Source organism: Desmodus rotundus, chromosome 9, assembly GCF_022682495.2.
Source record: "Desmodus rotundus isolate HL8 chromosome 9, HLdesRot8A.1, whole genome shotgun sequence".
Classification (NCBI taxonomy): Eukaryota; Metazoa; Chordata; class Mammalia; order Chiroptera; family Phyllostomidae; genus Desmodus; species Desmodus rotundus.
The window spans coordinates 55,719,058-55,731,426 of NC_071395.1; the positions used below are offsets into that span (position 1 = coordinate 55,719,058).

The following is a 12,369-nucleotide window of genomic DNA, read 5'->3' on the forward strand; positions in this document are numbered from 1 at the left end:
ACACCACCGCGACTTCCCTCCCCACCACCTCCTCCACAACCTCCTGCTACTACCAATCTGTTCTCCATTTTTGTAACTTTGTCATTTCAAAAACATATGTAAATGGAGTTATAAAGTATGTAATTATTTGGAGGTTGGTTTTTTTTTTCACTCAGCATAATTCTCTGGAGAGTCATCCAGAAATTTTTGCATGTGTCAATAGTTCCTTCCTTTTGTTGCTGAGTAGGAATGTGTCACAGCTTGTTTAACCATTCACTTGCTGAGGAACATCTGCTTGTTTCTGGTTGGAGGTTACTACAAATAGAGGTGTTGTGGTATTCCTGGACAGATTTTTATGTGAGCATAAATTTTCTCTTCTCTGGGCTAAATGCCCAGAAATGCAATTATTGAGTTGTATGGTTGTTGCATGTTTATATTTTTATGAAATTGCCAAACTTCCCCAAAGCATCTGCATCACTTAACATTGCCACCAGCAGTGTATGAGGGATCCAGTATGTTTCCACTATTGCCAGCATCTGCTGTGGCCATTGTTTTTTTTAATTCAGCCTCTCTGATTGTTGTGCAATGATATGTAGTTGTGGTTTAATTTGCATTTCCCTAATGGCCAATGATGCTGAGCATCTTTCCATGTACTTGTTTGCCATCTGTGTCCTTTTCAGTGAAATGTCTGTTCATGTGTTCTGCCCATGTTGTGCTTGAATTGTTTTTGTATTGTTTTGTTTTTACTGACAAACTTTGAGAGTTCCTTATATATTCTAGATACCAGTCTTTTATTGGATATATGTTTTCAAATAATTTCTATTACTAAAATTACTATTAATTGTTTCTATTACAAATAATGTCATCCTCTTAACAGGGTCTTTTGCAGAGCAAGATTTTTAAATTTTGATGAAGTTCAATGTATTACTTTTTCCTATTATGAACAGAATTTTTGGTGTATAGTCTTGTCTAGACCTAGGTGCCAAAGATTTTCTTCTTTGTTTTTTCCAAAAGTTATGTAGTTTTAGATTTTACATTTAAGTCCACAATCCATTTTGAGTCAATTTTTGTATAAGGTGTGAGGCTTAGGTCAAGGTTCAAATTTTGCCTGTGGATATCCAATTGCTCTTGTATCATTTGTTGAGCAGGCTTCCATTCTTCTATTGAATTTCTTTTGCATCTTTGTAAAAAAAAATAGTTAGATATATGTGTGTGGATTTGTTTTGGGGTTCTCCGTTTTGTTCCATTGATCTGTGTGTCTTCCCCTCTGCCATTCTACACAGTCTTGATTACTGTTCCTATATAGTATGTTTTGAAATTGGATAGAGTGATTCATTTAAACTTCTCTCCAAGTGGTTTTAAGCTACTTTAATTCCTCTGTTTTTCCATATAAAAATTTTAAAGATTTTATTTACTTATTCTTAGAGAGGGGAAGGGAGGGAGAAATAGAGGGAGAGAAATATCAATGTGTGGTTGTGTCTTGCGGCCTCCCCGACTGGGGACCTGGCTTGCAACCCAGGCACGTGTCTAGACTGGGAATTGAACTGGTGAACCTTTGGTTTGAAGGCCAGCACTCAATCCACTGAGCCACACCAGCCAGGGCTCCATATAAATTTTAGAACACTCTTGTATATAACTCCAAGAAAATCTTGCTAGATTTTGACAGTGATCATGTTAAACTTGTATGTCAATTTGAGGAGAATTATATCTTTACTATGTTGAGTCCATGAACATAATAAGTCTTTCATTTATTTAGATCTTCTATGATTTCTTTTTTAAAATTTTTTATTAATATATTTATCGATTATGCTATTACAGTTGTGCATTTCCACCCCTTCACTCCACTCCATCCTGCCCACCGCCTCCCTCCCACATTTCCCCCCTATAGTTCATGTCCATGGGTCATACTTATAAGTTCTTTGGCTTCTACATTTCCTATACTATTCTTACCCTCCCCCTGTCTATTTTCTATATACTATTTATACTACTTATTCTCTGCACCTTTCCCCCCTCTCTCACCCTCCCACTCCCCTATTGATAACCCTCCATGTGATCTCCATTTCTGTGGTTCTGTTCCTCTTCTAGTTGTTTGCCTAGTTTGCTCTTGTTTTTGTTTTAGGTGTGGTTGTTAATAACTGTGAGTTTGCTGTCATTTTTACTGTTCCTATTTTTTATCTTCTTTTTCTTAGGTAAGTCCCTTTAACATTTCATATAATAAGGGATTGGTGATGATGAACTTCTTTAACTTGACCTTATCTGAGAAGCACTTTATCTGCCCTTTCATTCTAAATGAAAGCTTTGCTGGATAGAGAAATCTTGGATGTAGGTCCTTGCCTTTCATGACTTGGAATACTTCTTGCCAGCCCCTTCTTGCCTGTAAGGTCTCTTTTGAGAAATCAGCTGACAGTCTTATGGGAAGTCCTTTGTAGGTAACTGTCTCCTTTTCTCTTGCTGCTTCTAAGATTCTGACCTTCTGTATCATCTTGGCTAATGTACTTATGATGTGCCTTGGTGTGTTCCTCCTTGGGTCCCGCTTCTTTGGGACTTTCTGAGCTTCCTGGACTTCCTGGAAATCTACTTCCTTTGCCAGATTAGGGAAGTTCTCCTGTATTATTTGTTCAAATAAGTTTTCAATTTTTTGCTCTTCCTCTTCTCCTTCTGGCACCCCTCTAATTCGGATGTTGGAACGTTTCAAGATGTCCTGAGGTTCCTAAGCCTCTCCTCATTTTTCCAAATTCTTGTTTCTTCATTCTTTTCTGGTGGGATGTTTCTTTCTTCCTTCTGGTCCACACCGTTGATTTGAGTCCCACTTTCCTTCCCATCATTATTGGTTCCCTGTATATTTTCCTTTGTTTCTCTTAGCATAGCCTTCATTTTTGCATCTAGTATGCAACCAAATTCAACCAATTCTGTGAGCATCCTGATTACCAGTGTTTTGAACTGTGCATCTGATAGGTTGGCTGTCTTTTCATTGCTTAGTTGTATTTTTTCTGGAGCTTTGATCTGTTATTTCATTTGGGTCATTTTTTTTTTTTTGTCTTGGCGTGCTTGTTAGGTAAAGGGGCAGAGCCTTAGGTGTTCACCGGGATGGGGTATTGCTGGTAGCTGCACTGTGATTCTGTATGTGGGGGAGGGGCTGAGAGAGAGCAAGGGTGCTTGCTCCACTCTCTGCCGGGTTTCAGTCACTCCCTCTGCTACCCACAATCAAACTGGGCCCCTCTAGTGCTGATTCCCGAGTGGGTGGGCTTGTGCATGCTCTAGGCCCCTGTGGGTCTCTCCAACAACCTCTCCTGTGAGGCTGGGAGTTTCTCCTGCTGCTGCCTCAACCCCCACGGGTATTTTCAATCAGAGGTTTGAGGCTTTATTTCCCCACGCTGGAGCCCTGGGTTGCGCAGTCTGTTTTGCTCCCCTGCTATTCCTCCCGGTTTATCTATGCGCAAATGTGGGGCCATGGGGTCTGCTAGCTGCAGCCTGGCCTGCCCTGTTCCACAATCAGCCACCTCTCTGGGTCCGCCAGCTGCTGCCTTGCTGCAAGTCCCCTCTGCCCCAGCTGCCCGTCTCCACCCCTCCTAGCGGTCTGGATGAATGTTTCTTCTTTATCTCCTTGGTAGTTGGGCTTCCATACAGTTCGATTTTCTGTCAGTTCTGGTTGTTTTTGTTTTTAAATTGTTGTTGTCCTTCTTTTGGTTGTGCGAGGAGGCACAGTGTGTCTACCTCTGCCTCCATCTTGGCCAGAAGACTTTGATTTCTTTTATCAGCATTTTGTTGGTGTATATACATTTTTAGATTTAAACTTAAGTTTTTCATTTTAATGAGCAATTGTAAATGGTACTACATTTAAGATTTTGGTGCCCAAGTGCTTATTACTAGACTAAAAAATATATTTTTTGTTTATCTTGTACCCTGAGATCTTGTTGAACTTGTTTATTAGTTCTAGAAGTATTTGTTTTAAATCAATTTCTTGGAATTTTCAATAAAGATATTAACACATCATCTATAAATAATGACAGTTTTATTTCTATCTAATTTGTATGTCTTTTCTTGCCTCATTGCATGGGCTAGAACCTGCATGTTGAATAAGAGCAGTGGGAGTATACATCCTTGCCTTTGATCATGCTCTTAGGGGAAAATATTCACTCTCATATTATGTTTAATTACCCGTAGGTTTTCTGTCATCTGTATTTGATCTGTATAACAATCAGATTGAGGAAGTTCCCACATTTGTTCCTAATTTTCTGAGAGTTTTATCATAGTTGTCTTTTGGATTTTGTCAAATGCTTTTTCTGTATCAGTTAATTGGTAAGAGATTTTATTCTTTAGCATGTTAATGTGATGAATTACATTTATCGATTTTCAAATATTAGACTAACTTGTATCCTTGAAATAAATCCCTCTTAGTAATGATATGTTAATTCATTTTATATTTTGCTGAATTCAATCTGCAATTATTTTGTTAATGATTTTTGAATTATAGTTACTAAAGATATTAGACTATAATTTTATTTTTCCCCTCCCTCCTTTCTTCTCTCCCTCTCTTTCCTTCCTTCCTTCCTTCCTTCCTACCTTCCTTTCTCTCTCTCTATTTTTCCCTTTCTTTCTTTTTTCCTTCCTTCCTTCATTTCTTTCCTTTCTCTCTTTCTTCCTCTTTTACACTAGCTCCAAAGTAAGTTGGGCAATGTTCCATCCTCTTCTATTTTCTGAAGAGATTACGTAAATTGGTATTAATTCTTCTTTTGACAGAATTCTTCACTGAAACTATGAGGGTGTGACAATTTCTTTCTGACAGTTTTTAAGTTATGAATTCAATTTCCTTAGTAGTTATAGGACTATTTAAATTATCTATTTTGTATTGAGTTGTGTAGTTCACACTTTCCATAAAATTAGTCCATTTCATCTAAGTTGTCAAATTGATGTGTATAGAGCTGTTCATAGTAATTCCTTATCACTTCAGGGTCCTTAGTAATATTCTGCTTCACTCCTGATATTGATAATTTATGTCTTTGCTCTACTATTCTTTTCTTGGTCACCATTGCTAGATGTTTGTCAATTTTATTGAGCTTTTCAAAGGTTCAGCTCTTATGTTATTGATTTTCTCTATAGTTTTTTTGTCTTTAATTTTATTAATTTCTGCTCTTATCTTTTTACTTCTTTTCTTCTTCTTGCCTTGGGTGTATTTTGCTTTTCTTTTTCTTATTTCTTGAAGTGGGAACTTAGATTATTTATTTGAAACTTTTCCTTTATTACAATGTGTTTATAATGTGTTTCTACCCCACTGCTACATTAGCTGTGTTCCTCACATTTTGATATATTTTATTTTCATTTTAATTCCATTAAATTGTTTAAAAATAATTTCCATCGAGGTTTCCTCTTTGGTTTATGGATTATTTAGAACTGTGTTGTTTAGTTTCCAAGTGTCTAAAATCTTTCCTGTTCTCCTTATGTTATTGATTTATTTGATTTCATTGTAGTCAGAGACCTCATGGACATGTACAATTTTAATTTTACATTTATGATGTATGTATTATGGCCTAGAATATGGTCTATCATGACATATATTCTGTGGATGCTTGAAAAGAATGTGTATTTTGCTGTTGTTGGGTGACATATTCTATAAATGTTTGTCAAGACCCTGTTGATTGATAGTGTGTTGAGTTCTAACTGCTTCCTGATTTTCTGACTGGCTGTTCTACCAATTGTTGAGAGAGGGGTGTTGAAATCTCCAAGTATGACTGTGGATTTGTCCATTTCTCCTTTCAGACCTATCAGTTTTTACTTCACATATATTGTAGCTATGTTGTTTAATACATACACACTTAGAACTGGTACATCTTCTTGGTGGACGGACCTTTTGGTCAGAGTGATTTCCATGCTCTGAAATCTACTTTATCTGATATTAATACAGTCACTCTTGCTTTATTTTGGTTAATGTCTGTATGGTCAGTCTTTTTCCATTACTTTGATTTCAACTAATGTATGTCATTATATTGATGTTTCTTATATATAACATGTAGTGAGGTCACATTTTTTTTTTAATTCACTCTGCCAAGTTTGTGACATATGAGGCAAAAAAGAAAACTCAGGAAACTTATCTCTGGGTTGTCCCTTGGGTCTGACAATGGAGTTGGTCTGACTTCTCTTCATCTTTAAGAATCTTCTGTTTATTTTATATATAATGTCCAGAATTCTTAGTGATAATTACTGGAGTGAATAGGTAAAATTATATCTACTCCATATTCCGGGAAGTAAAAGTCACTTATGTAAGCACTGTTGTTGTTGCTATTTCTTCATCAGTACAATATGTTTATATAGTATGTTGATTTAGAGAGGAGATGTTGGAGTTAAACCAGCCAATATCCACCATTATACTACCCCCCCAAACCCAGAATTTATTTATAAAAAGTTGTGTATTGAGAGAACCAAGATGGCGGCGTAGGTAGACACACTGCGCCTCCTCGCACAACCAGAACTGACAGAAAATCGAACGGCAAGGAAGTCCGACACCAAGGAAATAAAAAATAAACATTCATCCAGACTGGTAGGAGGGGTGGAGACTGGCAGCCAGGTGGAGAGGTCTCGCGTAGCAGTGGCGGGACCAAGACTGGCGGAGTGTGGGAGGAACGGCACAGGTAGTCTGACCACTGGCAGACCCTGTGGTCCCACATATTGTGCAGATAAACCGAGAGGGCCAGACTCAGAGTGGTGGAGAACAGAGAACAGGGCAGGCAGAGCAGTGGGTAGCACCCTGCGGCCCCACATTCACGCACAGATAAACTGGACAAACAGTGGGGAGTGAAGCAGACCTTGCAACCTAGGGCTCTAGCGTGGGGAAATAAAGCCTCAAACCTCTGATTGAAAACTCCCGTGGGGGTTGGGGTGGCAGCAGGAGAGACTCCCAGCCTCACAGGAGAGGTTATTAGAGAGAGCCACAGGGGCCTAGGGCGTGCACAAGCCCACCCACTCAGGAACCAGCACCAGAGGGGCCCAATTTGATTGTGGGTAGCAGAGGGAGTGATTGAAATCCGGTGGAAAGTGGAGCAAGAGCCATTGCTCCCTCTCAGCCCCTCCCACACATACAGCTTCACAGCCCAGCCACCAGCGTTACCATGCCCAGGGGAACACCTAAGGTTCCGCCCCTTTAAGTAACAGACAGGCCAAGACCAAAAAAAAAAAAAAAAAAAAAAAAAAGGCCCAAATGACAGAACATTTCAAAGCTCCAGAAAAAATACAAGTAAGCGAGGAAGAGATAGCCAACCTATCGGATGCACAGTTCAAAACACTGGTTATCAAGACGCTCACAGAATTGGTTGAATTTGTTCGAAAACCAGATGAAAAAATGAAGCCTATGCTAAGAGAAACAAAGGAAAATGTACAGGGAACCAATAGTGATGGGAAGGAAACTGGGACTCAAATCAACAGTGTGGACCAGAAGGAAGAAAGAAACATCCCACCAGAAAAGAATGAAGAAACAAGAATTTGGAAAAATGAGGAGAGGCTTAGGAACCTCAAGACATCTTGAAACGTTCCAACATCCGAATTAGAGGGGTGCCAGAAGGAGAAGAGGAAGAGCAAAAAATTGAAAACTTATTTGAACAAATAATACAGGAGAACTTCCCTAATCTGGCAAAGGAAGTAGATTTCCAGGAAGTCCAGGAAGCTCAGAGAGTCCCAAAGAAGCGGGACCCAAGGAGGAACACACCAAGGCACATCATAAGTACATTAGCCAAGATGATACAGAAGGTCAGAATCTTAGAAGCAGCAAGAGAAAAGGAGACAGTTACCTCCAAAGGACTTCCCATAAGACTGTCAGCTGATTTCTCAAAAGAGACCTTACAGGCAAGAAGGGGCTGGCAAGAAGTATTCCAAGTCATGAAAGGCAAGGACCTACATCCAAGATTACTGTATCCAGCAAAGCTATCATTTATAATGGAAGGGCAGATAAAATGCTTCTCAGATAAGGTCAAGTTAAAGAAGTTCATCATCACCAATCCCTTATTATATGAAATGTTAAAGGGACTTACCTAAGAAAAAGAAGATAAAAAATAGGAACAGTAAAAATGACAGCAAACTCACAGTTATTAACAACCACACCTAAAACAAAAACAAGAGCAAACTAGGCAAACAACTAGAAGAGGAACAGAACCACAGAAATGGAGATCACATGGAGGGTTATCAATAGGGGAGTGGGAGGGTGAGAGAGGGGGGAAAGGTACAGAGAATAAGTAGGGGAGATGACAGGTGGAAAATAGACAGGGGGAGGGTAAGAATAGTATAGGAAATGTAGAAGCCAAAGAACTTGTAAGTATGACCCATGGACATGAACTATAGGGGGGGGAATGTGGGAGGGAGGGGGTGGGCAGGATGGAGTGGAGTGAGGGGAGCGGGAAATGGGACAACTGTAATAGCATAATCAATAAATATATTTCAAAAAGTTGTGTATTTATTCTTACATGTTTAAGTTCAGTCACCTTGAAAGAACTCTCCATTTGAGGCAACACACCTATTGAAACTTTTTTCCACTGTTCTAAACAGTTTTTGAACACATCAATCTTGATGACTTTTAGTGCTTCTGCCTTTTTTTGTTTCACCTCTTCCACATCAGCAAAACATTTCCCTTTGAGGACTTTTTTCAATAGGGGAAACAAAAAAAAGTTGCTTTACATGACATCAGGTGAACAGGGAGGATGGGGCACTGGCATCATGCCATTGTTTTGGTCAGAAACTGCCGAACATTCAGTGTGGTGTTGTCAGGCACATGCGTAAATCACCCAGCATGAAATGGGCAAATGTATTGAAAGACTCTTCAAAAAAAAACCCCAAACAACTCACTGAAGCCGAATGTAGCCTCTCACAACAATGCCAGCTGATACACTGATACAGATGGGTTCCTAGAACACTCACCTAGTGGGGGAAGCCTGTACTACAAGGGGCCTGCTCTCCAGAAGATAATTCCAGGGTTTTTTGGGGGTGGTCCCCCCTCATATAATCTTGGCAAGTAAGCAAATATCTCTGATTTAACATTATTTATCTGAATCTGTACTTACACATTGTTTTGAGGGCTAACAAGATTACACATACAAGTGCTTAGCCTGTGGCTATTGATAACTTGAAATATTGCTAGTATGACTGAGAAAGAGCTGATTTTAATTTACTCAATTGTAAGTCATTTAAATTTAAATAGTCACATGTGGCTTGTGGCTATTATATTAGACAATGCAGACTTACATTGTTATAAACAAGGATAACAATAATCCTAAACAGAGTAAGTGAAACTATGGAAAACTGCTTTAAAGATCCTGTAGTATATAACCTAAAGTATTATTGTATTCAATGCAATAACTCAAAGATCTGGGCACAGACCAAGAAAATGTCTTTTTCCCCTTTCAAAAGAGAACTGACGTTTTTTGTTATGGGCACGAATAGTACAGTAAATACCACAAGAATGGAACGATCGAGGGAGAATGGCAACAGGAAGCAGAAGGTGTGCCCGGCCTCTCTTTAATGTGTGCTCCTCTCTGGCCACCTGGTGTAGTGTCCGCCTTCCACACTGTCACCTGCTGAGTGTCACCATCCCTGGCCGTGCTGTTCTGGGCTGAGCCTGGGCCTGGGTAGTGACTTTTGTCTGCTTCCTCACAGTACATCACCTTGCAGAACTCATGGCGATAGGTCGCCAATGAGTATGTCCTCTGATGTGAAAAACTGTCCCCATTGAGAACTGCCTTTGATTCCCATCAAAACATTATCCAACAGAAGATGAGGTTTGCTGACAGCTCACACCCCCCACCCCATGAAACAAAAGAACCTTTCTTCCTGAAAAGAGGACAAGGGACCTACGGGGTGCTCTCAGGCGGCCAGGGCTCTCAGCATATTTGTGCCACCAACTATCTATGTGACACCAGTAAACCCAGCTCTCCCTCTTCCTGTGTAATATGGAGGATCCGAACTCAGTGGCCCAAGACCCTCAGCCAGACCATCATTTCATTATTTATGACTGAATCAGAAGTGCAATAAGACCATGATTTGGTTAAAGCCTCCCAGGAACATGGTGGCAGAACTGGAAATAAAACCCTCAAACTCCAAGCCCTTGGGTCTTTTGCCCCATAACCTGGCTTGGAGCTAATTTAGAGGAAGGTGTTGCTCAGGGCTGGACGACAGAGCACCTACTGAGCAGACCTGTGGCTCCCTCCTCCCATGGCCTCTCCTTGCTCAACCGCTCACCTGTTAGCACCAGCCCTGTTTTGGATGTGTGGGAAAGAGAAGAAAAACAGAACAAAAGAGATAGGGAGCAAATTTTTTTAAAAAAAGGAGAGAAAAGTAGAAAGGATGTTTAATTTGTATAGAAATAAAGCACTTAGAAGAGCCAGCATCTCCACAGAACCACCAACTATTAAAGAAAGTGGGCACGGAGAGGTGAAGTGACTTGTTACAGGTAACAGGACTGTTCAGTAAGTGGTTACTAATAGCGGTCAGCTGGGACTGGGAATTAAGGCCAATTAGAGTTCTAATCCCAGCTCTGCTGCTTTCCAGGGGAATGTTGATAAGGGCAGCCTCTCTGAGCTTTGGTGTTCTCATCTCTGTAAAAGGGGTCATGATACCAACACCACGAGGTTATAGTGATGATTAAGTGAGATACTGTATGCAACACAGCTGTCCAAGATAAAAACACAATAGAAAGGAAAATGTGTTAGTTCAGACTAGAACCAAGATACTCTGTTTCAATCAAGTGATCTTCCTGGTATAACATGCTGCCCCTTCTCCCTCACCTCACTCTACCCCAAAGCCAGCTCATTCCCGTGAGCCCTGCAATTAGCTAAATAAAGAGTGAAGACAGGGTCTATGTAAAAAAAATGCTCTCAGAGCCAAGTGAAATCCCCAGGGAAGTGCTGAAGCCCACATGGCCAATTACCATTGCATCATTTCATTTCCTTGGTGTGACTAATACCCAGAGACAGTCACTTAAACACTAATTGCAGAGAACAGGTAGAAATCATGTTAAATGAGACCATCTTTATTTCTGGGGAAAAAACAAGGCTCTGTGATCTAGGAGTAGCTTTCTTCTGCATCTTTCATGGAGAGGGTGGCTTCCATTTCCACCTGGACACTGGATTTCAGTTGTGTGGGTAGCGTTCTTGAGCTGGCTGCAGATTTAGAGCGTGCAGCTGAAGTAGCAGCCTGATGATGTGCCAGCTCCATTCTGTCGGCATTTGATTTTTCTGAACTCAAGCATTGGATAGAACAGTGACGCCTGCATGCTGCAGAGAAACCAGAGGCGCCAATGTCTCACCTTGAACTTGTTAGACCTTCTAGGGCCTCAGTCCCCACTTCCGTACTGAGGGGGTGGAGAAGAGACCCTTCTTCTGGAGGGTTTCATGAGATCTCCTTGCCAAGGGCTAGTGTGAATTATCACTCTCAGCCCCTTGCCTGTTTTCCACTTTCCAACTGTATTTTCTTTTCCTTCCTTCTCTCTTCTCCTTCCTGCCTTTAACCATACTTCCACTTAACAATGAGTGAGAGAAGTTAGTTGTTTTACAAAAGGTGGAAGGCAAAGAGGAAGACTGATTTTCTTCACTTCCTACTTCCTCACTTCCTTACCTGCACAGTGACAGCGAGCCCTTTGCACTGGTCATGCGAAGATCTCTTATCCCCCAACACCGAGCTCACCCCACCTGTAAGCTGTCAGCCACTCTTGTCAAAACTCCCTAATCCCTCCTACTTAAATCCTACTTATTCCCCAAATCCAAGGTCAAGTGCCACCTTCTCAAAAGGTCTCCCTTAACTACATCAGCCTTTGCACAACTCCCATTACTTCTTTTAAAAAAAACAAAGTTTAGTTCATAATTATATGCAAGTTGTATTGTCATGTCATTTAGATGCTCACTCACCCTGATTTCATGGTCCTTAAGGGAGGGGACCAAGTCTCCCATCTCTCTGTACCCCCCACAGATGTCCTGTTCAAGGCGAGGCCCAGAGCTGGTTGCTTGCTCAGACAGAGACCACACTTCTGAGTCCCCCACACTGGTGTCTGCAGGAGGGCACACACTCAGGAAGCCACACAGATAGTTTTCCATGGTGCAGAATGGTCTAGTTCAATACAGAACACCTCCTGAATTCCTCCAATGTTCCAGGTACTGAGTTGGCCACTGGCCATATCAGACATACATTCTGTCTCTACCTCCTCTTCCTAAGGAGATGGCCAACCCACCTACAAGCCGGCCTTGTTCTCATCATGGAGATAACAAACACAGCAGTTATTTCAGCTGTGCCAGTACTTCAGCTGTCAAGCTCAGCTCAAGTTCAAGTGCCTTCTGGGAGCTTCCTCAGGCTGTGTAACCATAAGAGTGTGTAACTTCAGACTGTGTTTCCTAAGAAAAGAAAATGAGGCATGCTGGAGTA

The 12,369-nt window shown here is 40.8% G+C and overlaps 1 protein-coding gene across 9 annotated transcripts in view; it reads right to left on the bottom strand.

The window, feature by feature from the left end:
- Positions 1-12,369, bottom strand: part of ADRA1A (adrenoceptor alpha 1A) — a 116,093-nt gene that overhangs the window by 63,035 nt on the left and 40,689 nt on the right. The window contains exons 2-3 of one of the 9 annotated variants that reach the window (XR_008425110.1): positions 11,859-12,338; positions 11,131-11,228 (exon numbers count right to left, since the gene is read on the bottom strand). The exons of 6 other annotated variants lie outside the window; for them this stretch is intronic. Coding sequence is in view for 2 of the 3 variants with exons in the window: in XM_053910943.1 (XP_053766918.1) it covers positions 11,017-11,228 (212 nt within the window). In the remaining variant the exon portion in view is untranslated. 2 more of the 9 variants (XM_053910943.1, XM_071219237.1) reach the window with 2 other exon arrangements.